Source organism: Sardina pilchardus, chromosome 13, assembly GCF_963854185.1.
Source record: "Sardina pilchardus chromosome 13, fSarPil1.1, whole genome shotgun sequence".
In the NCBI taxonomy this organism is placed as follows: domain Eukaryota; kingdom Metazoa; phylum Chordata; class Actinopteri; order Clupeiformes; family Clupeidae; genus Sardina; species Sardina pilchardus.
In genome coordinates, this window is record NC_085006.1 from 3,762,879 (window position 1) to 3,788,640 (window position 25,762).

At 44.9% G+C, this 25,762-nt stretch overlaps 1 protein-coding gene across 1 annotated transcript in view; it reads right to left on the reverse strand.

Annotated features, from left to right (window-relative positions):
• zmp:0000001236 (mastermind-like protein 2) overlaps positions 1-24,730 on the reverse strand; it is a 28,349-nt gene extending 3,619 nt beyond the window's left edge. The window contains exons 1-2 of the mRNA XM_062552737.1: positions 23,349-24,730; positions 3,139-4,458 (exon numbers count right to left, since the gene is read on the reverse strand). Of these exons, the coding sequence (XP_062408721.1) occupies positions 3,139-4,458; positions 23,349-23,765 (1,737 nt within the window). The 5' untranslated portion in view covers positions 23,766-24,730. The remainder of the gene's footprint in view (positions 1-3,138; positions 4,459-23,348) is intronic.
• Positions 24,731-25,762: the final 1,032 nt, after the last annotated feature.

Here is a 25,762-nt window from a genome sequence, read left to right on the forward strand (position 1 = left end):
TGCTCCTGTCCCATAACCAAACAACCGGTCTGTAAGCAACGTCCGTCAGCATATTGACTCGGAATATTTCCCAGGGCAAGATGGCTCTGGCGCTGGAGCCGCGCATTATTCACAGACACTGAGAAGAGCTCCATTCTCCACAGAGCTGCTCCAGAGGTCCCAGAAGGAAAACACAGAGAGAGAGCAAACTCCCTCCCCACTTTCCCCTTTCTCACTGCCCTACCCAAGTAAACACACACACACACACACACACACACACACACACACACACACACACACACACACTCACATCACATCACAGGAAAAATTCAAAACTTTGACAGGTCAGTGTGGGAGCAGGGGGAGATGAAAATTCCTTTCAGATTTCACCACCAAGTTGAAGTTGCCGTCATTATCTAGAAAAGCAACGTTGCAGTAATTCCAGTTGCAAGTTACTCGTTGCTTATTTTATTTCTCAAGATTTCATCCTGTTAAAAGGAAGTTTGTCAGGAGTCTTGCCACTGCTGCCTTTCTGCTTACTACCCAGGGTTCAGACCTCGAGTTCTGTTATTAATAGGTCTACATGAATAGAGGACACTGAACGTAATGGAAATTCAATTTACGTCAATCTTACTCAACATAATCATAAACAATAAAAAAGAGAGAAATACAGATGCAGATAAAATACAGGCCACTGGGCCACAGCACTCCAACTGTTGTCAACAAGATGTACTGTTCATTTTCACAAAGCTGAAAAAGCCATAAGTCTATTCACTCCATTGTACTCCAGCCAATTAGCAGCACCGTGAGAAATCACAGAGGTTCTCAGAAAGTCTGACCACAAAGCCCGGCCGTCCTCATATTACACCCAGCCAAGCCCTCCCCTCTGCGGAGACCAGGCATGAGTGGGCCTTTCAAACAAGAGCTCTGTTAACATGTACGTCGGCGTAATCCTCTCTTTGTCATCCTGATGTGTCATGAAGCCATTTCCCATCTTTGGCTTTTTTCTCCGTCTCCACTTTAAATGAATGCCACATGTGGCCATGGAGTCCATAAAGGAGCCGTGTGTGAAGAATGCTCTTGGCCCAGGACATTATGACCAGCTGACACACATCCAGGGCCTCTCGCTCACTCACTCACTGTCTGCCTCCACCTCCCCCTCTCACTCCCACACACACACAGACACACACACACATATATAGTCTCTCACACTCATTCTCACGTTTCTCGATTATAACTTGCTACCATTACCTCTTTCACATAAACCTAAACTCATATACTTTCTCTGCTGCGCACACACACACACACACGTATTGTTCCACATGCGCTCTGGCTCTCTGTGTGAGTGAGCACTCCCGGCTCTCACACTCCCCGCTCTCCCTCCGGCTGCAGTCCCAGGGGATGGGCCTCGGCATCTGGATTTGGCCCCAAAGCTCTTTCCCAGAAAACAAGCATTCCCTTCACAGCGCCAACCAGCTACAACCTGTCATTCCCATCCCCTTTACCCCCACGCTCAACCACTCCCGCCAGCCACCACCACCAGCAGCAGCCCACCACAGCCACACTTCCTCCCTCACAACCTCCCCACAGCCTGCCTGCCACGCTCTTCACTTCTCCTCACACTGGAACAACAACACATGTATTTCTGTGTCTGCTTGTTTGTTTTCATTTGGTTTACCAAAATATACACCCTAAATTGTATCCTGTATGACTTATTGAGTTGAAATAATGTGCATAGCCTACTCATTATAACAAAAGAAACATGAGATATTCAAACATGAAAAAATACTATAAATATTCTTTAATATCAAACCACTTGCATTATCTGCATACATTTTTATCATTCGCCCATATAAAGATTCCAGCATTCACCTTATGGTCAATGTTAAGACCCCACGTGATGGCCATCATTAGTTATGTTTGTCTATTTGTGGGAACCCTATAGATATCTACACCATAGCCATTAAAATAAATCAGCAGAGAGAAGCGCTGTGCTTTAAAAGGTGCCATGAGGAAATGCTAGCAGTGTATGAAGAGACCCAGGCACAGAGCTGATGTGCGTGCTCTTTTGGAGCCATCTCTCTAAGTATCTCCCATTGGGAGGAAATACAGTGGAGCTAATTGCCACTCCGAGGGAGATTGTGTCTGCAATGAAGGATCTGTATTTCCATAGCATCACTAATCCACTTGACTGTGGGAGGAGGTGCAGGGAGATGCCTTATGATGCCTTTCGTTTTTTTTCTGCCTGATGACATGTCGAGAGAGCAGAGCTAACCGGTGCATTGGGAGCAGGCAGACAGAACAATCGCTCTCCTCATCGCATTCCAGATGGCTCATCTTGTGCGGTTGCCCATTATCACTCGTGTACAAAAGTGGGTGTTGTGCAGAAAGGTGGACGCTCATCTGCCCGATCATGACAAATCAGCCGCTCCACTTCTGGCACCAAGCTAAGCAGATTACTGTCATTTTCCACAACTTGTTCCTTGCAGCTAACAGACTCCAATTAACAAATCCCGCTGCGCACGTCTATGTGCTGATGGAGAATGGCTGTGACAAGTGGAGAAATTACAAGTCTTGCATGTTAATCTGCCACGCTGCCACAAAACCGGGGCTTGCTGTTGTCAGATCGCTCTAAGGGGGGAAACTTATTCAAGACTCCACTCTAGCTACTGTGAGCACATCAACAATATTCTCACAAGAACAACGACGAAGGGCTGTTTTTCCGAGCGGAAACTCAGCTCACAAAGGGCTTTGGGCCAAAACAGACACCGAGAGAGAGAAAGACAGAAAGAGCGAGGGTATATAAAGTGAGTTATATGACAAGCTATCCATCCATTTTTGCAAAATACAAATGACAGGCTCACAAGTGCTGTGCCGGTGATGCTGGCCTATCTCATATCTAACATCATGACTGTCTGTTCTATTGAGACTAATCACTACTATCAAGGGCTGATGTTCACATTAGCATAACATTACAATACTGCTGATTAGAAACGATTCATGTCTATATCACTTGAAAAACATCAGTCAGATAATTAGCTCGCTTTTATCAGCGCTAACTGTGCAGCTGCTGGTGGGCTCTCATGGCTATCTCATGAAGTGAGACAAAACCGCTTAACTGCATCTTTAAATTCAAAATAGATGAAATATCATTTTTACCGCTTGTTGCTGACTCATTTTGAGATGCATCCCCGGCCTGTGCTGGTTGAGACACGATCTCGGAGGCATTCCTTTGGTCAGGAGGCACTGTGGTCCAGCCGTGGGTACCTGCTGGTTCTGGAAATGAAGTCCGCTATGGGCCTGGTTCTGGTGCTGACTGTGGTTTTTGTTTGCTTGTTGTTCTTGCTGCTGCTGCTGCTGCTGCTGCTGTTGCTGTTGTTGTTGTTGTTGTTGTGAGGTGGCTTTTCCCTGAGGCAAAGACATGAGGGAGCCCTGTTGCCCTATAGAGGTTCCAGCCTTAGGAGTGAACTGCAGCATGGGCTTGCTGTTGAGGACCTTGAGGTCTGTATAGTTGGAATTGTTGAATCCATTGCGCTTGAAGAGGCAGTTATTTCTGCCCTTGTTCTGCTTGATGCCGAGAGGGCTGCTGTGCTGCGTAGAGCACATTGTGGAGACCCCGGGTAGTTTGTCTCCAGAGGGGAAGCCCCCTGCGGAGTGAGAGCCCAGGCCCAGGGACCAGCTGGCCTGGTGGTTCTGATGCGGGTGGCCTTGCTGGGGGTGGTGGAGCAGGACATTGGGCTGCAGCTGGTTGGCTGCCATCTGTTTGAGCTGCTCGGCGTGGGAGAGCTCTGGCCAGCCCGCTATGCTTCTGGAGAGGCCCGCCGAGCCCTGAGACGTCTGACCATGACTCATCTGTACCGAACCGTCCATGGAGAACGATGGGCCGGCCGAGGCAGGCCTGAGCTGTGGGGAGCCCTTGGACACCTGGCCAAAGTCGGGCGAGTACTCAGTCTTGATTGGTTTATCCAAGAGGGGACAGGGATTGGTGGAACCTGCTGAGCTGGGACGGCCCAACTCCAGATTAAAGGTGTCGTCGTGCTTGAGGATCTTCTCAAACTCCAGGTCATTCAAGGAGGGCACCGATTTGGTCAGCTCGTCAAAGAGCTCCTGAAGCTCCGGGTCGATCTGGCCTCCCCCTTCATCGTGGAAGTCGAAGGCCATCATGCCGACGTCCGCGGAGGCCTGGCCACAGGTCTGCACCTCCACACACTCCTTCTTCATCTCCCTGAGGGTTTTGTTGAAGAGGTCGCTGCCCAAGCTGTGGGGCATCAGGGAGTGCAGAGCGTGGTGGCCCATGGAGGCTGAGCCTGGGTGATTATTCTGACCCCTGCTGGGCCCGAGAGCACAGGGCCCGGTCTGAAGACTGCCTGGATCCACACGGAGACGTTTGAAATCCCCTCCGGAATTCCCACAAGATACGCCATTTTTCTTGAAACCAGGAGGGTGTCCTTCAATCTTTCTCCTCAATGACCCATGGACCTAAGGCAACAAAAAAGAAGACAAAATTAGACAAGACATTATATATATGGTTTGCACACTGAATTAAGCCACAGAGAACAAAATACTGAAAGAATGCCTCCTTGTTCTTTCTTTAAACACAGATCAATAGCCAGTCTATGCTGAAATGCGCCTGAAGGGACAGTGAAGCACGTGACCTAGAACATCACAGAAAAGCACCTCTTATTTCATGTATTTTTCATCAGCAGTGACAAGAAAACTGTATCAAATCATCAGAGGAACTCATAGCGCATTCATTGTATTTCAGATGTCCTTTTTGGCAGCCATGACAGAGGCGGTTGGCACCATATAAGTCTGCACCATACATGTCCACTGAGACAGTGAGCACATGGAGGTCTGAAAGTCCTGTCATTAGCTGAGGAAATCTGTTGAGGAATCATAGAGATAGGACAAAGAATGCCTTTTGTGCTTTCCACATCAATACTATTCCCAGTGTAGTCTTAGAGTAAAAATAGCAGTACTTTCTTTGTCTTTGTGTGTGTGTGTGTGTGTGTGTGTGTGTGTGTGTGTGTTTCATTTCACTTATTATGTGTGAGAGGGGATTCAGTTTCATTAAATTCATTTCTTCTTCATTTCTTCATATAATTAGGCCAGGAAATAATCATGCAAATATCAAAATGAGCTGACAGGAAACAAGTGAGTCTATGAGGCCCTGGTTGGCATACACAGCCAAATGGAGCACAGGAGGGAGACAACTCAAAAGCCCTGGTGATGTGTAATGGTGTCCCTGAGCATGACTGGCTTTGGGAGTGAAGTGAAAGTAGCAGTCATCCTCGAAGGGCTGGGACTGACTACTGCCTTCCTCCCCCTTCTCCTAATATGCTGCTAGTCTTGGAGTCCTGCTGCCTAAACGGAGTATGCCATGAACTCCTGTTCTTGTTTATTAGTATGTGACCCTTCAAATGCAACCTTAGCTACAGTATCAGCAGAGCTTGTGCTGTTTTCTGGCCAAGAGGAGTGAGTGAGTAGCATGTTGGGTCAAGGATTCATCCACCATGAGAGTGCACACTCGTATCTATACCTCCACCTGTCCACCATCTCAGGCCTCAATTTCTCTAAGCCCTACCTCACAGTTTGTACATAGAACAGAGGCATTCTGATGTGTTGCCTAAAACTGGACATCTCTCATCAAGGGAAAGTGGATTTGGATTTACACACTCAACACAGTTGAGTCCCATGGTCTAAATGAAGAATTATGTCTTTCTTGTTTTCTCTGACTATGTCATCCTTTAATTTGATTATTTTGTCATTTAATTCACACTGACCAAACTTTATGTCTAATTTTCTTTCTATGAGTATCCTTACTGGTTAATTCTTGCAAATACCCACCCCTTACCATTAACCAATGCCAATGTTACCAATATGGTTTGACTCTGAGGAAGACGCAGTGCGTTTAAGATCAATTGTTTGCATCACAATAAAAAACTTTAAAGGTATTAGTGTATTTGTAAAAGTAAAAGTGTTCCGGTCATCCTTGGGGTTAGTCTCCTAGAAGCAGCCCAGCCTGGCTTTTTCATCTCCCATCAAGGTTCTGGACTTCAGTACCAAGTGAACTGGGAGTATCATGACCTTGACCAGGACTAAGTCTCTGAACAGGACATCCTGAACATCAAAGACCCTAATCACCAGTGCCCAGTCTCACCAGCTGTTACAGCGGGAGGCATCCTTGGGAGGAGATGGTCCGTCTGAACTTTTCTTTTAGTGATTTCCCTTCTGGTCTTTGTATGCGCATGTGGCTTTCTGCAATGTGTGTTTGTGTGTTCTGAGCGTACCGGATTAGGGCGAATGAAACCTAAGGCTTCAGAAAGAGCAGCTGTTTTTGCGAGAAACACCCAACACACACCCAACCTACTCTTCTTTACTCACATGTTTTCCACATAAATCTAACACCTACAATTCAAATGTGAAACAGACCATTCCACGTAACCAGACTCTTAATGAGAACTGTAAGCTCCACATGATATCAGGAAAGGATCAGTCACCAGGGATCCACTCAGTGAATGAGTAACTGTATGCTGCAGCTTTGGGGAAATGCCTCTCATTTCCAGTGCACAGCACCAGTGCATTTCAAAGGAATGACAGAAATGCCTGAGGTCCCTATGTGACAGCAGTAGTCTTTCATCGTCTACTTACCTAGTAATAGACAGCTTCACTCTGAGGCCTAGCATTAGTAGTGTTAAATAAATCGAATTAATAAATCTAAAGCATTAAAGCAGAAAAAAACAGATATCTAAAAGCCTAAAAATCAAAAAGAGCTCAACACCTTATAACGGAAAAAATGACGCAAGACTACATGTCATTTTTCTACACTGCAGATGAGATTAGACTGTATGTTTATCAAACACTAATATGTCTTTGCATTTATAAGGTATTTTCAGGAACAGCATATTGGGTCGAGGTGGCAGTCTTACAAAACTCATTCATTTTCCTGGTGCAAGCCAGTGGCGCTCTCTATATTTGCCTGAAATCCCCATGACAAATCTATGAGATCTGAAAATAGCTTTTCTGATTAAGATTTAATGAGCCCAGAAAGTTGGGATCATGTTGAAAGTGACTCCTGGCCACTCTGCTCTCCTAACAGGGGGAATGTGAGAGCTCAGAGCTGGGGAGCACTTTAGAGAGCACTATAGATTTGGTTACAGTGTGACGTTTCTTACAGGTTCAGTGTAACATATTGTGTAACAAACTATTGTAGAATGCAAAACAGTTACTTTGTTCTTTAATATTAATATTGTGTGTACTTCATCCAATTGTAATAAGAAATGCTTGTTGCCAAAGGACATGTTCCATTAGTAAAAACAGTGGTGACTGTGTAAAGTAAACCAGGAGCTTTTAGGAGCTATAGGGTCACATTTGCAGGGGAAACAGAACACCTGCACTCCCCAATGGATTAGTACAAGTGGGAATACACAATAATAATAATAATAATAATAATAATAATGCTACTCAGATGCCTGGTTCATGGTAGCCATGAATAACTGAATTATTAGGCTACATATTGATAATGTATTGTATATGATGATGATGATGATGATGACAGTATTCTTTTAGAGAAACAGTACACCCAAATATTATTTTGAGGTGTATAATAAGATTGCCTGCATGTGCCTTCAATGGATGTAAATAGTCCTGGCAGGCCCAATACAGCACCGGAAACTGCCTGCACCATTGTGCACACACACACAAACACCTCTGAGGTCACAGCTTCATTAATCTGTTAGACACAGCGCAGGGTGGATAATATGCAACTACACAAAAGTCAGGGATCCCTCTAGGCCTCACGTGCCAGCAAGACACAGACGCGCCTTTTGAAAAGGCTTTATCTTCCAGCCCCACGGCCTGGCTTTCTGTGTCCTCTCCACAAGAGGGAGAGAGATAGAGCAGGTGGGAGGATGAGAGGAGAAAGAGGGTGAAAGATCCAGAGAGAGAGAGAGAGAGAGAGAGAGAGAAGGCCAGCCATGGTGTGTGGATCTCTGATTAGCCTGGGCACGTGCTGCCAGGCCTCCCTCTCCTCCTCCTCCTCCTCCCCGCTGCAGAGGTGGGCTGCTGCTGCCGCCGCCGCCGCTCCACTCTGCACTCCTCAGCACTTTGCCTCAGCACACTTCCTGACGGATTACTAGATTGATGCCAGGCCCCCGGGGAGAGGAGGAGGATGAGGAGGAAGAAAGGAGGAGGAAGAAAGCGAGGGAGGGGAGGATCAGTGCCGAGCGAGCGGTTGCGGGCAGGCAGGCAGGCGGGCAGGTTGCTGGGCGGGAGCTCCCGCGGGACGCGGCGGAGCACGATGATCAGAGCGCCTTTGAAGAGGTGCGAGTTTACCGCACATCCGTGTTCAGGCGAAGCCCAACAATTAGAGCAGCCTTTCCCTCACATTTACATTGTATCCACAGGCTCTGCTGTCTGGACTTAGCTAACTAAGCTAGCGCCAGACAGCTGACAGTGCCACCCAGACCCTGGCAGAGGCAGCGCGCTCGCTCACAGGCAAACAAGGAGCTTCGAGTGGCCAAGCAGCCAAGGTCCATTCATTCAACACATCAGAGAACAGGAGACTGGCAACGACTGAGCTGTTCATTTCACAACGTTGCTTCTAGATTGTGAGATTTTAGATGAGGAAAGAGACTCCGCAGCACTAGCATGGCGAAAAAACAATCGTGAAGTCCGGCCAAAAACTCAAAACTGCTGTGTAGTGACCAAAGCGCTGCAGTAAAGGTTTCAATATTTCACAACAGTGGGAGGCAGCAAAAGAATAAAAAAAAAGATTTAGAGAAGAGATAGAGAAGAGAGCCAAGGACGTTCACGGATGACTGAGACGAAAGCCGTGAAGAACCCCCAGTTTCCTGCCATTGCTCCAACACATGTAAAGTAGAGGCATGCGTGGTGTGTGTTGGGCCCTGCAGCGAGCCGTGCGGTGGCCCCCGTCACCAGGCTGGAGCAGATGAAGTGATGTCTGTCAACCTCCGCTGACATCTGTCACCTCGGCTCCCATCACATCACAGCGCTGTGGAGCTCACCCACACCACACCAGCGCTCCACTCCGCTCAACTCAACTCAGCTCAGCGCTGCTGTCCCCTCACCTCGCCTCCTCCTGTCACCGCCACACACACACACACACACACACACACACACACACACACACATGCTGGCAGCCCGGGGCGACAGCGGGCACTGCAGAGTGGGGCGACATCATGGCCTTTACTCGCCCCAATCCTGCTCTCTTTCTCTCTCTCTCTTTATCGCTCTCTCTCCCTTTTTTCCTCACCTCCACTGAGAACATTTGAAATTATAATGATCACCTAGCAACACTATGATGATACCAGAGACGGTATTTAAGGATCTTTGATGATACCAAATGATTATCATGTTTTCAAGTGCAGAAGATGAATGGCTAGTTAAGTTTTTTTAAAACAACTTGGTTAAAAAAACATAAAATCTCAATTTTGCCCTTACTTTAAAAAGCTGAAGAGGATGAAAGCATGTTCAACACCTTGTCTATAGAATGCATCCCATGATCCCACACCATGAATTGTGCTGATTGTGGTTGTTTGACAACTCAATAGAGCTGCAAGATTTCTACAGCTGACTGCTATATTGCTGCCTAAACTCTGGCTGACAACTGTCAAAGGCAGTCTTTTATGAAGCGACCCCCTCCAATCTCCCCTCCACTGCTTCTGAAATACCACATAACAAGGAGTACAAGTGAGCTGGGCCAAAAGGGAACAAAAGTCCCATGGTATCTGCCCCCTCTCACAATGGCAGGAATACAAAAAGAGTAGTGTTCCTCAGGTTAAGTTAGCAACCACTTCCTGCTTTCCTCACACAAATTCACTCACACCCATAGCAAAGGCTGATGTGGTGTTTCATTTCATTGTTACGAATGGAAACTTTTTTTTCCAAAAGAAAGAATGTTACAATAGATCCCCTTCTTTGTGTGTGTGTCTTGGAATATGTCTTTCTTTCTTTCGTTCCTTCGTTCATTCGTTCTGTGTGTGCAATTTTATCGCTCCCTCTTTTTCTTTATCGCCCGTGTTAATGTTTCTATTCTTCCTGCTGTGCTACTCTGTCTGCCTGGCTCAATCATTCTGTCTTGTCTCCTTTCCCATCTCCATCTGTCCTTGTGTCTTTCTATTAATGCCTCTATCCTAATCTCTCCCCCTGCTCCCTCTCACTCACTCGCTCTCTCTCTCTCTCCTCACTATGGGTTGTCCATGTTAAAAGAGGATAAAGAAGGAAACAGAAAAAGAGAGAGGAGGGGGGGGGGGGGGGGGGCGAAAGACCTCCCACTCTACCCCACCATCTTGGTGTTCAGAGCAAATGCTATGCAACCAGTAGTAGAGGCAGAGAGGCTTATGAGGGCTCCCCTACCCATTCTGAAAGGGTTTCATTTAGTGGCAATAGTGACTCAAGTTCTCGCTCTGTTCTCTGAGCTGCTACCCAACCCCGGGGAGAACAGCAGATGGCTAGAGAGGAGTGGGGAAGAGACACAGAAAGTGAGAGATGCAAACAGGGGCACACACACAGGAACAATGTTCAGCTGAGAGAGAAATTTGGATCACATGTTTGAGAAATCAGGTGTAGCGAGAGAGAGATGGAGAAAGAGAGAGAGAAAGAGAGAGAGAGAAAGATAGAGAGAGAGACCTTATGAGGACTCACAAATTGTGATTGATTCTAAGATAGCATTTGAAGTAATCGGATATGTAAGTGGTAACAGAAGCTATGCTGCATTCAGGCACACTACAGTCCACCAGGGGTCACTACGGCTTATGGCTGCCCTCTAGTTGCCCAGGTTTCTGCCACAGTTAATATAGTATATTATTAATGAATCATATTACATTAGAAGCAGTCCTAGCTTAATTGGCATATTACACTAATTACAGTGGAGCTTTGGGTATGAAAGGCGCTCAGATTGCCTGGCTCTTTCATGATTGGATCTCTTTGAAGGGACTGGAAATAAGTCTAGGAGATTGTTCACTCCTTTACTCTGACACATATTGAGCCTAACTTGCCATGGCGTTACTTACTTAACAGTTTCATTTGGACCTGGTATATAAATAGCTCGTAAGAGATGATCCACTTCAATCCACTATTGTTTGCACATTATCAAAAAGAAAACAAGAAGTTCTAAAAAAGAGAGTGCCTCTCCATATGTCCATACATGGCCATTTCCATATGACCCTGTGGGCCTTTTCCCAGACCCTGGGCCTGCCTGGGACTGCGGCAGCGGAAAAGGCCCATAAGAGGGGAACACATTGCCTTCCTGTTTTCAAAGAAGAGCCCTATGGCATGCAGGGCTATTCCCCGCTCCCCCACACATCATTTCCCTATCTTCAGCATCTGGCAACTTCTCAAATGTGCAGATGTGACGCGAGCACACACACACACACACACACACACACACACACACACACACACACACACACACACACACACACACACACTAACACACACTCAAAAAGGCAACCGCATACTCACTCAGTTCACACCCATATGTGTACAAAACATGTAAAAACAAGTGTAAATTCACTCTCTAAAACATCTATTTGAACACTCTCACTCTTCCCAACAGCAGCCGTACCCCTACATGTGTGAGCGCTGAGTATTCTGAAGCATGCGGCCATGAATATCTCCAGCCTTTCCCACACGTAAAAAAAAAAATTCCACGGCAGCAAATTGCTAAAGTGGCGGGGCCACTGCTGAGCAGGCTAGCGCTGAGTCGGTGCTACGCCGGCTGGTGTGAGTAATGTCGCTGACTGCACATCTAAATGCGCAGGGAAACCATCAGCCAGTCCCAAGGCATTAGCAGCTTCACCTAAAGTCAGCCAGCTTTAATTAGAGCCAGTGATTATTGCGCAGTCTTGTCTTTTAACACCTCTGGTAGCCGTCCGCTCAGACGCTGGGCTCTCGCTCTTTCACAGTGAAGGCACAGTAACACTGTTTTTGTAAGAGCTGAGCTGTTTGCTCCTGGTCTGTCCTGTGTGCTCTCCTAAGCAGGTTAAAATGTTAAGCTGCCCGTGCTTACTTCAAAGTGATAGGTTGTCTGGGCAACATCCTAAACCTGATTAGACACATGTCAGGACACAGCGGAGCAGGTTCATATGGCTAGAAAAATATTTACAGGCTGTTGACTCGCCTCTCCTCTCCACAAGAGGCAAGCTGCAATTTTCCCACCAAGGGAGCAAAGGCTGCTACGTTTGAGGAAATGAAACACATCCTGTAGATGACAATTAATTGCAGTCTTGAGTGTGTAAACGCGGCGCTTCAGCGGGGCCTCTCTCGCTCTGCTGCATACTTGCTGAAACATTCCATTCAAACACAGAGTCTCCATTTTAATCTCCCATGGGAAAAAATGGCCCCAGGGGTTCAGGCATGCTTAAAACATTACTGTTTGACAGACCTGAAACCCACCTAAAACCTCCCCACAACTAAGAAACAAGCACACATTCTAACACAACAAAGAAAAAGACTCCCGTCAGTGTGGATTTCATTATTGCAGAGCAAAAACAAAGGGTACAGAGAGAGCATGCCCTGTTAGTCAGAATAGCCCGCTTTACCAGGACATGGTACCATTCTGAGCTGGTACCAACCTTTAGCTAGAACTCATACGGAGCTGAACAAAGCCCCACACATTTCTCCCTTAGCATTTATCACCAATGAAACCCTAGACAAGCTTCAAAAGCACTCACTAACTCGCACAATACGCCGCATTTCTTTAGGCTCCAATTGAACATGATAGGGCTGGGGCTAACAAAGGGCACATTATAACATGATTTCATAATGAGGGAGCGCGCAGGCACGGCCCAGAACATGGGAACGTAATGGCACAAGGAATGTCCAACCCTAACAAACAGTGGCCCCCTAGGCTCCGAGCAGAGTTTAGCAATAGCAGTTGAAATGTTGTTTTAATGATACAATTATACAGACCATTTAGTGGATTCCGTGTCACAGTTCATTTCACTGAAAATTGTTTGGTTTATTTTGCTGTCATTATACCTCTATTACTGCTTTGTGTGTCTCTCTCTGGTTCATCAGATAGTCAACTCCCTGAGCTCGACATGACGAGATCAAGTTCACGTGTCTACTGATACGCTAGTCTGTCAGAAGAACCTTATCAGTGTCACTACACACTACAAGAAACAGGGACTGAAGACTCCCAGGCCATAAAAGGGATAGCCTCACATTGCACAGGACACAACTCATGCGTGCCCACACAGTCCATGTGCTAACGGTTAGCCGGCCTCAGCCTCCCAGTGCAGTGTGTGCTGTCGCTGGAGGAGGACTTGAGGGTGCTTTAGAGTTCAGCATTGCAGCACACCTCTCACAGGGCCTGTTGGAGCATGCAGCTGCCTGTGACACTGTCCATGTGTGCGTGGGCCTTTGAGTGAATCCGTCAAGCTGGCCAGTTTCTCTCCATCTTCCTCGTATCTCAATCCAGTATCAAAAGATTTTATCAGCATAACAAATTTGGACTTTTGGAATACTTAATCCTCCACTAAGCAGTGCCAAAACAGTTACTCATTCTCGGCCATTAGGACTTGCTTTTCCTCTCTCGTTTAGTCTTCAGTGACTTATTTTCACACTGACCCCCTCACTCACTTTATCTTTCCTCTGACATTGCCTCATGCTTTAACACTCTAACTGCAGGAAGTGGGCGCCGAGAGCACCATCATATGATCTCACTCGTGTCCCCTCCCCCACCCAATGGAAGAAGTGCACTTTTCCAACGTTTTAATCCCTCTACCCCCATCACAGACACACACACACACACACACACACACACACACAAACACACACACACACACACACACACACACACACACACACACACACACACACACACACACACACACACACACACACACACACACACACACACTGAAATAGTATTCAAAGACAAAGACATGACACTTAAGTTTTGTTAAACCAGTTAAGAAATCAAATCGTTAATCAAAAAAGGTCCATGATAACTGTCATTTGCCACTGCCTAGCCTGGTTACTATGACTTATAAAAGTCTAACGCTGATATTGAGGAGACAGCCTCAGTTTGTTCACCAAAAGAAGCCAACCAACATTTTAATCGCAGAGAATCCTGTGGCTTTTTGCTACCCGTTTAATATGTCTTTCACTGAGGACAAATTAAAGCATTATTTTTATCTGCAGGGATTAAACAGCAGTGCAGAGACATTATCAGAATGGGTTGCAGCATAAAACAGACCCTACAGCCAACAAGCGCTCTCTCTTTCACAAGACCAGAGCTGGTGAACAAAGACATCATTTCATTTAAGCAGAACATGACTTGAGTACATAGACTGTGTTCAGGCAACCTTCCCTACAGCTCCACTGCTCTGGCAGCCACAGAAGAAGCAGTCAGAGTTTGTGTAATAGCCCACAACACATTAATGCCGCAAAGAGGCTTTGAATTTCAGTTAACAGCCCAGTAGGCTGAGTTGTGGTTTTCGGGTTATCTAAGTTGGCGCGAGCGTCTTCTCATACCTATGATATATGGCTATATGTCCACATGTTCAACGCTTAGTAGCCTACTTTTGACTCATTCCCTGTGCAACAGACATGATAATGTATAACTTGTGTTCAGAATGTTAATATCAATCAGTGCCAAGCCGAGGTGTCCCTGAGAATCAAAACCATGTCATTGCCAAGTGAATAATTAACTATATTAATGTTGTACCTGCAGTCCTGCACTCACATCCCTCATACTTTCTCAACGTGTGTTAAGTATTACAACATTATAACAGCCTTAGCTTAACAGAACAAATGTTAGCTTGAGAAGTTTTATGGGAAATGTTTTATGCTGAAAAAAACAGGGTTTATGAAGAATGTCATAATTTCCTCTGCCAGCTGCTGTGCTTTGACACACAGGCCTCTGCTTCCAAGCCTGCAGCCTGAGCCCAGTGTGTGTTACCTACAGCTCAGCATGGGTTAAGAGGGGAGAGACAGAGAGTGAGGTCCAGGAGCTATTTAATGAAAATATTTATGAGTGCCCCTGTTGCTTCGCTATTGGAGGGCCATGTTGTTAGGATATAGCACAAGCCTCTCTTTGTTGCCGGATGTGGGAATAACATCCAATAGATTCTAAAAAAAGAACAGGAAGGAAGCTGGGGGTGGGGTGACAGTAAGCAGAGGAGAGGAGAGGAGAGGCGAGCCAAGCTGAGGGGAGGGAAGCGAGGAGTGCAGCAGTGAGGGTCTGCTGGCCAGAGTGTGAGGGAGAAAGGAATGTTACTGCTCACTCATTCTCTCTCACGGAGAACTAAACACACATGACCACCTTGTCTCTGAAGCATTTATGAAAGACCACATACGACAGGCCAGTGCAACACAATGTGAGAATGATGCAGCTGATGAGAGTGTAAGCGCTCGAGAACCTCAATTCAGCATCTACCCAAGGACAGCACAAATCTCCATGGTTCCTGATATACAACAACTTCACACAAACGCATTATGTGTACACACACACACACACACACACACACGCTTGGCCTGAAACAGGACCTTTGCAGAACCATGGAGCACAGAATTTTTGATTCATCGTCAAATTATTCCAACTGTTTGGCAGCTCTAGCGTTGTGCAATCATGATGGTTTATCAGCCTGGACAGCTGCTTTTGATACACTGACCAGAGCACATCTTGCAAACCATTGCTATGCTTCAGCAGCAGCCACAGTAATATTACTGCAGTTGTTATATCATTATGACTGCCGCTAGTGCTGCATGGCCATACAGGTTCTGTCCAAATGTTTGGGTGATGGCGTTCCCTGGGAAAACACAAACACTGGAAAACAAGACTTAGTGGGAATGGACCCCCAACCCCATCCACACTATCCCCTAAAAGCCGGGAGACCGAATGCAGCTTTCACGGAACAAATTGCCAACTGTTGTGCCCAAGATCACAACATTTTTGTGGTAACGCTAAGGTGATGATACATGGGGCGACTTTTTGAGCAATGTTCCTGGGCAACCACATAACCGGCTCCATTTATTCTGATTGCACGATGTTGACAATTTGCCTATTGACTGTTCTCCAGAAAGGAAATTGTTACCCAATATCAATGGGAACATACAAGAACCACAATACTTAGGAACATTGCCCAGCAACATTGCTCAAAAAGTTCCCTCATGTATCATCAGCTTTGGTCTATGAGGCACCATAACTGTGCCATAGCACCAATATGTATAAGATTTAAATGCACAAATTGGGTGCTCCAACTGCCAATACCTTGTGACGTCATGTAGGATTTTGCCAGGCAAAATCACAACGACAACCTTTGGTTTTACACTTGATCTCCTTCAAGAGCAACGTGCAGGTTACATGTGTCACAGGTTACAGCTGTTTCATAAAAATGAACACAGAAAAGGTGATTCAATGTATGTTTTATGAGACCTAATCAGATAAAAAAAAAATGGGGGTTATTTTAAGTAGTCCTCTGGAACGTTCTTTTTCTCAAAATAAAATTCCATACGTCATCCAAGGGAGTCGTCTCTGCCGGTCGCTGCCAGCCGTATGCAGCAGTAGGTCACATGTGCTTGGGTGTTCCTGTGCTAGTGGCTTAGTGCAAACCAAATGCATGTCTGGCCCCACTCCATCAGGGATTGTTTCCAGTCGTTACCTCCTAATGGGCGCAGACTTTGGGTTAAGTTTGACAAGCCTTTAACCACACTGCACTAACCAACATGGGATATAGTTCTTCCTTCTCCGTAAACAATGCAAGTTGATATTATACGTATATTAGGCTTTTCCCAAAGCCTATGGGCAAGTATCAATATTTGATACATTCTTCTTTCCCCTGCGTCAATCCTACTACTGTTTTTGCTCCATAGCTATATCACTGCTGTGCTGTCCCTGTTCTAAGTACATTTCAAACAAACTTCACTTCACCTAGCCAGCCCCACTGGTCTGCTGTCAGAATAGAACAGCAATCCTAGACTATAATCCAAGGAAGTGAACTGAGCTGAACTGGTGACCCTCCACAAATTCAAATGAGTTTGTTAACATTTCCTGCTCCTCTCTTAAGAACATCAGGATAAGGTGGACTTACACAGTCCAGTTTGAGTGTGCATCTATACTACTGTATGCACAGTCTGCTATGATAAAATGGAACAAACCTGAGCATTCATAGTCTGGGAAGGATTATGTGATCTGCCTTTTGGTTAAATCTAGTTTTCCACAGTTGAAGGTATATCACATCATGACAGAGAGAAAAGCTCACTTGTTTACAACTTCCTACATCCTGCCTGGTCATTCTCCCATGACTGGATAACACGCTGGATTCATTTCAAACTTTGTTGTGGGGAAGAAATTGATTAATGGAGACTCGGAATGTATGAAAAATGGATCGCTGTGCTGCCAAACATGCTATGTCTACTTTATTTCCACAGTAAACGACCTTGAGTCAGCATTCCATTCCAAGTCAGACATTTCTGTTATTGTTGTTGTTGACTTTTTGGCAATGGCACAACTCACCAGATCACCCATATCAGGAACACAACTTGGCACAATTTGTTGAAAACAACCCAGAGGCTGGACAATAGGGATAAGTTAGTGTGTAATCTGAACAGCTATCAACTTGCTTTTTCTTGAGGGAGCTGACATGGACTAATAGACCCTCTCGAAAAGACATGGAAAATAACACCCTGGAAGGAAGCAGGCATTCACATGCCTCGCTGAGCATAAACAGCTGTATATTAGCACCTCCACACACTCTTAAACTGCAAGAACAGCAGCAATGAGCAGGGCCATGCGGGCACAATAAAAAGCCCCAGCTGCAGTTCACTCGCTAGCTTATGTCTGTGGAACTCTTGGACAAGGACAAAGACCACAGCTGAGATGGGTTTCTGGTTGGCGACTAAACAGTGAAAAAACGACATTTATGCTAATGTGCAAATACCTTAATAATGTTACATCTAGGGTACAACTCTTCTAAAACGTCTGGGCTGGCAGTGAAGTGTTGATACACTTCTTATAATGTATAACCATATGTGATTTCTATGTTTACTGATGAGCCTTTTTTCCATATATTAAATAGCAAGGCTGGAGGACTGATTCAGGCCAGCTGCTGTGACAGAACAGACAAACTAATGATATAGGGCTACATTTTCTTCCACTTCTCAAACCCACTTCACTCTAGGCACAGATTGATGTCAGTGGCCACTTATAAGGTATATCCGGCATGCGAAGGCAAGGGATTCTCCTATGTTGCTTTTTGTCAGATCGTGGCTAAGGTAAATAAACTCTGAATGAGTGTTTACTACGCCAACTGCAGGCCTAGTGCCTGTGATTTTTTCAAGAGAGCACATAGTACCAGTGGAGCTGGGCTATGACCGCACAGATGGACAGAGAGACATTGAGAGAAAAACAAGTCACTAAGAGAAAAAGGGGGTGGGGAGGGGGAGAAAGGGCGAGGGAAAGAGGAGTGAAAAAAGAGCATTGAGCTTCTTTTCAGTATGGCGCACATTCTGCAAAGCCTGGGAAACCAGGCAGTTTGGCGGCAGACTGCAAGAAATATCCTGAGCTGTAACGTAAACAACGTTGAACTCTGATCTAATGAGCCGCCCCCAGCCCTTTCATCTGACCCACTCTGGTGAGAGTATTCTTCTTTTTTGTTGTCAATGACTTCAGGAGTGCACTCTCCAATTTCCTGGTACTACGGGGTCACAGGACAGAGGAGGAAAGTGTTTGTGTGCGGGAGAGGGGAGGGGGCTTGAAGTTGGAGGCCTTTTCAGTGAAGGTCTTGATCCCCCTTGTCACTCAACCATGTTAAGCTCAGATGAGGCTCTATGATTGGCTACATCTCACAAATGAATGTCTTCATTTAGAGACAGTTCACTTCCAGTTTGCTACTGGCCTTACATACCTAACATGCAATTAAACAATTGTTAAATCATGTGATTTGTGTCTAGATTTTGAACACTTCTTTAAAAGTGCTTAGTGGTGCTGGTCACATGTTGCAACAAAACCCTTTTAGTTCGAGTCATCATGAAAGGAATCAACCTGTGGGAACATGCCACTAAGCAATTACCCATGAAACTCAAACCAGTTCTTAAAAACGCTGAGTGTACAACTCTTTTCCCTGAAACACCTGGAAGAACTAGGGGAAATGCCATGAAGATCATGGATCAGTTTAGTGTTCATGTCTCTTGGTCCTGCTCTGCGTAAACGTGATGTACACACCTATATAGAACCTAAGAATGCACGTTCCCACAAGAATCCGATTTCAGGCGAGCCCACTCAAGTGTAACATAAGTTGAGTTTTTGCTGGGCAACAACGTTTGCTCTCTCTCCCTGCTCTATGTTTCTTTAAGTCTGCTTCTCTTTACACATATTCTGTGTGGATTCACTAGTTCTACTACTTCAAATACCTGCATGTGGACAGTGAAGGCATGATTAACGTGTTCCCCCAATTTGAAATATGCTATTTTCATGGATACCCCTTAGATTTGCTTCAGTTTTACGTCATTTCTCTCAACTCATACATTGTGTGCACAATATTGCCAACACACACATACTTCATCCTGTTTGAATGTTACCAGGCTGTGGTCCATGCTACATTTCTGCATTCATTTCCATAGCTCCAACCAGGGCCGTATAACCAACCACCAACCTACGAGGGCACCGTAAAATTACATTTAAAGACAAATACCGAAAGAAAAACTACAGCAGCTGAGAATGTCTCAGCTACATTTCTACATAAAATTGTTATCTAGCATACTCATACTGTATGCTGCATGGGAAAGTTGAGAGATGATGTGGGTGTTGTTGGAACTTAATCTGGCAGCAGTTGAGATTTAGGAGGCATGGAGGCAGTAGGTAGACTGCTGGTAAACTGGCAACATACCAGATAAAAAAACAATGACTGACTGACATAACGACGTTGTTTAGATGAATGCTACCACAGACTATAGGCCTACTAGCTGAACTGAATGGAACAAAATCAAGGTCATTAGGGGTGCCAATACAAGGCCCTCTCAGTCTAAAGCTGCCACAGGAGCTGTAGCCCAAAGCACATGCTGAACAAACAGACAGGAATGAAGTTGGAGCCCTCTCATCCACAGAGTCCTTGACAAGTTCCCAATAACACTACAGTGTCATATTATCACATGGAAAAAAGCCACTGGTTGGAGTAGACAGTAGGCTATGTGAGCAGGGTGATTTCAGCTTTCTTCAGACATCAAGACCCCCCTCCCTTCTCTCTCTCTCTCAGGCAGTGAATAAAACATGAAGTGCGTGCAGGAGGATTTGGGAGTGGCGGGGGTGAGGGGGTATCACAAAGACACTGCTGTTAGCTCCACAACACACAAGTCAGGAATGCCTTTGATTTTTATCAGTGTTCCTGTGCATTTCAGTGGAGTTTTTGGAAACCGAACTTCTGACAAGATTTTAATTTGTCTTGTTGTATGCTCTTTGAGGCATGTGTGTGTGTATGTGTGTGGGTGGGGGTTGTCTGTTATATCCTACTGTGCGTTGTCAAGTCACTGACGTGGAGTTATTTCAAACCACCAAGCTGACAAACCACAGCCCTGCCAGTAGGATGCGAAAGTATTAACTTTTCCCCTTAACTTCCTCTCTCAACAGAAGCAGCTGCTGGATATGATTTTGTATAAAACATTCAACTTCCTAATGAATATTACGCATTGCCATTGAGCACTGGTCAGCTATTATCAAAAGATAAGTTCTAATATCACACACTATTGAGTTCACACATACTTTGATGCTAAGAGAACGGTCTCCCATTGACTACTGCTAATTATTTCAGTAATTATCATTATATTATTCAGTAATTATCACAACTATAGGAGTACCAGATAAAGCTAATCAACCTGACCCCAACTTAGTCTGTATTTAAATCACAAAACATTTTTCTAGCCTGTCTATGGAACCATATGAAGTGATGGACATGAAATTCCAGCGGTATGTGGGTACATGGGTCTGCATTAGAAAAACACAACCTTGGCCTTGAGATATTTCTCACCTTTGTTTTTGTCCTTTTCACTCATCCTTAATGTAGTAGCATACAAAAGCACACCATGACATTGCTTAACAATGGGTAGATTAAACCATCTACCAAGCATGTGGAATTAACTTAATATACTGCAGAAAAACTATCTCAGTTGCTACTTTGTAATATCTTTGGCTTGAGGTTCAGGAAGGACAAATAGTGCTTGCTCAGTGCCTTTCTGTGAGAGATGATGACACAAAGGCTCCTGGTTCCCAGATCTGTCAGTACGGCGAAATGAAGAACATACTCACAGTGTTCTGGTGCACATGGAAAGGCTGCTCCCTGGGCACTGGCTGACAATTACAATTTCATGGCCTGCTTAGTGCTGTGTAAATACAGGACCAGGAAATGTATTCAGTGGCTCTAAACATTTACGCACAGTCCCTGGCTGCTTCAGCTTACTGGGATAAATGTATCTTTCAAGACTTTGTCAGGCATTTGTCCAAGCTTTGCTAATAAGTGATATCAACAAAAGACATAAGATGAAACAATAAGCAAGGTGATTTGACTGGATGATTGCTCAACTTTCTGAAGTTGATTTTGAAATCTGCCATGACAACTACAAAACACAATCACTGGGGGTCAATATACAATACAGTATAACGGCATTCATTCTTCTAAATGTGGTAAAGGGCTCTTTCTTTTCGCTGTCTTTTTTCCAAATCATGTTATCATTTAGAAGGATCAGCCATGTAAAAAAACACCTTGCTGTGAGTATGTAATTCCTTCATTCTATATGCCCAATTATCAGAAACCAAGACAAACTGAATTCTGATTCTCATGAATATATCTTGCAAGCCTGTGTTGTAGATTTTGACACCAACTGAAAGGTTTGCCTGCAATTAATTGGCATCTGACCATCTGTGAAGTGGGACCACTTAGTTTGGTGGTTTAGTATAGGCTATCACAATGTGGTAGACTCGTAAGAGGTGTCCTGGGGTGAAAACTGTGTATAGTGGCCTCCTTTTGAATACTAAACATATCTCTACCGACATTTTGCTCTGCCTGCTACTGTTGTGTGAGTCAGCATAAATGTCAATCAGAGGGCCCGATGCTCTATTTTCAGGGCAGCTCATTTCTGAGTGTGAGTCACACAAAACATTTTTTGGGGAATAACGATACATGCATCTCTAGTGTCTTTCCTGGGTTAAATCATCGCATTATGTCCATGGATAGCTCAGGACACGGTCACAACTAAAGCAGGTGAGAACCAGAGAGAGAGACCTCATTGAAATCACTAGCCATATAGGCCATCCCCTGAGATAGTGACTTTTATGAGATAATTACCTCTGAAGTGCTGATATAGCCATTAAGCCAGTTGAGCCATGTTTGCTAGCTGGATGAAATAACATCTTCCAGCCAAGATTACAGTATCATGACTTTGAGGAATCAAGATTGCCTGGTTAACTCAGTACAAATCTATCTTGCTTCCCATAAAAGTGAAAAACGCAAATCCTCCACAATTTCTAGACCAGCCCAAAAGCAGGTAGGCTTTAACGCTAGTTTGGGGACCTGCTGTTTGCGAATGCTGACTCTGCATAACCCAACCCAACAGGGCTGCCAGCACAGTCAGTGTGCTTCCCAGGACCTCTCCTCTGGGGCCAGTGTGAAGGATGTTTCCCCACCGGCCAACTGGGCTGATTAGCAGGCCTAAATAAACACTGGGGTTGGCCATTTATTTTCCACAACAATTTGTGGGAATAGCAGCACTCTTATCAGAGTGGGGAAGGGGGGGGGGGGGGGGTGAAAAGCTCTGTCTCAGAGCTCCTTCTAAAATAGCCTTATTCTTGTACGCATTTTTGATGATATTACATATTATAGCCTACCACAGAAATAATTTAGTCCTGCCCTTTCAATATGCTGCAGGTACATCCCTTTCAGATCCATCTATATCATTCACCCCATTCATTAGATAACGATCAAAGTCCCTAAATTAGTGAATTATCCCCTACAGGGACAAGTGGTTAATTCGACTCATGGGACTGATTATTACATACTTTGCCTAGTGGCACACTAAATAATAAGTTATCACATAAGGTACTGATGTGGACTTTAAATCTTCAGGGTTTTGCACTTTTTTTCACATGCAGGGAGGAACCAGCTAAATATGTTTTACACTGAGAATGCAAGGCATTCAACACATTCAATTCAATCCAGCGATTAGACGCAATGGGATAATTTCACCTCATTGATCTTGCTGTTGAAAAAATGCAACAATCACTGTAGTACCTGTAAGATTCAGAGAAAGCTCCATGTGATGTCACCTGCCATGGCGCTTCAAAGCAACCACCACAGGCTACATTAAAACACAGCATAATAACTTCGTGGAAACAAACGCATTGTTTTACTTACAAGGTTGCGTGTTACAGCCTTTGGCTCTGTGTCGGAATTTTGGCCTCTCTGTTCCCCGTTCAGCCGGTTGTAGTCTGCCGTTGACTGCTGCCCCACCGACCGGCTGCCCCTGATTTTCCTGTTGCCCGTACTCTGATGCACGAGGTTGAGGAGATGCAAGGTGTTCTCGTGTTCCCGGTCCGAGCTCTCCGCCTGACCCCTCTGGTAGCGGCTCTCGCAGGTGGAGTGATGCCGTCGACACAGCTCGATGCGGGCACGCAACCGCTCAACGATGGCACTATGGAGCTGCGGGACAGCGGACCCTCTGGAGGCCGCAAGAGGCCCGCTGACACGACCTGGCATGGAGCCTACCATGCCAACACCTAACATGGACACAAATCCACCTACCGCAGGCTGAGCTGGGGCTGCTTCTCCCATTACAATCTTAATCCCTTAGTGCAGCAGATTAAAAGTTTTGCGCGTAATCGAACAACCTTTGTCCGATTGTTGAAATTAGTTTTTAAGACAAACCCGTAAATTTAAGGCAATTGCGTTGACTCAATACTGCGACTGTTATTTTTTTCATCAAAAAGTTGAAGACATCTATTAGTTTAAATATTTAACACACCCTCGAGAACTTTTAATTCCTTAGGAATGCAGTATGGTGCGACACAGTTTCCGTGAGAAATTAATCATCCCGGGCCTTAGAATCCACTTCGCTCTCTTCCTACCAAAAATTCCATCATGCAAGCTACATGAATATGCTTCTATAAGAGGCGTAATGTCAAGTCTTTAACAGGCTGTACCAGTAGCCTAGGGTGTTGATTGAAAGAATGATTGAGCAGAGGCTTATTTATCATGATCGTGAACATAATTTCTGTACCGTCATATAATCCGTGAATTGTATCGCCATTATTTAAATGAAAACCAGTGTTTAGAATAATCCATTCACAGTGGCAGATCCAACAAACTTCCCGAGACCCGTTACCTTATCTCGCGTTTCCTTTCACTGTGCTCCAATCCACATGGAAAGAGGTAGGCTATTGTACATGTCTTGTCGACCGCCATTTAAAAAGAAAAGCCAAATAAATTCAAAGAGGTGTTCGGAGTGGATGCGCGCACAAACACACGCTAATCCAAGCAGTCCAGAAGTACTCAGTTGTCTCCCCGCGCACCAGACTAAACCGGAGGCAGCAGAATGGCATTTGTGGATTTACAGACTAGTATTGTGTGAGCAATCGTCCCGATGGACGTGGAGAATCACATCAGGAGTCAATTGGCAGACTCTAGTGGTATCCAGTGTGAACTGCACCGAGGGATTTGTAATAACCTGCGCTTGGATTTAGGCTATTGATAGTGAAGGCATCATATAGGACTGATAACATACTGACAGAAGAATCAAGACTGAAAATGTCTTTCAAAGGGTTTCTCTTAACTGATCAGATTAACTTGGTCATCTCTTCATGTGAGGGACAAGAAGCTAAAATAATCAGGTGCTGATGCTGCGGAGAGGTTGACAGTATAATTTAGTGAAGTAATGGGCTATGAAGGAGCATAGACCTGAATTATAAAGAATTCAGACAGGCATGTGTAGACTGGAACTTAATGTGTCAGCCACAGGGAGCCATATCACTTATCACTGGATAATCAGTAGAATGTTAATGTTGTTAATAGACTTAGGTAAACCCACCAAGTATAGGTTAGTTACAGGCTACTTGTAAGAGAAATTCCATCCAAAATTTGACCTGGTGGTTGGCTAGTAAGGTTTTTTCACCCACAACTTCCAACCCCTCACTGAGAGACTGGAAAACACTGCTCAGGGAACTAGGAGTGTTTTGTTATCAGAAACACAATAAGACAGGGGTTCCCAAACTCTTTTGGCAGGTGAGCCTATTTTGATGTCACAAAACATTGCCGACCCCATTCATTCATTTACAACATCTGTTGTAACACCCAGTCAAGAGTGATATTTTGATTTTCCCCAAATGTCCTAAGCAAATTGTTTGGGTATCTTTGCGCGTGTGGTTGTTTTGCTACATTGTTTGGAACGTTGATGAAGCATGATTACATCAATCAAGCATGTCATGTGGGTTCTACGTTTATTTTTATGTAGCCAGATTGTAATGAAGGATCCAATTACATGCGGACCCCAAGGTTGGGAAACGATGCATTAGGCTAATTCAATTGGTAATAACAAAAACATTAAAAAAAATAAAGCCTGAGGTCTGTTGTAGTAATTTGGGGATTCAGAGAGGAAAATGGACTCAATAGTCACCAACAGCATAACGATGGGTCAGTGTTCTGATGATGTGGACCTATAGACCAAACCAAGACATTAAGGTAATAGTCAGAATACACTGAAGTGCGCCATTTAAACTTACATTCAAATGAAAATATGTACAGGGCACATAGACTGCTTTCACAATACACTAATG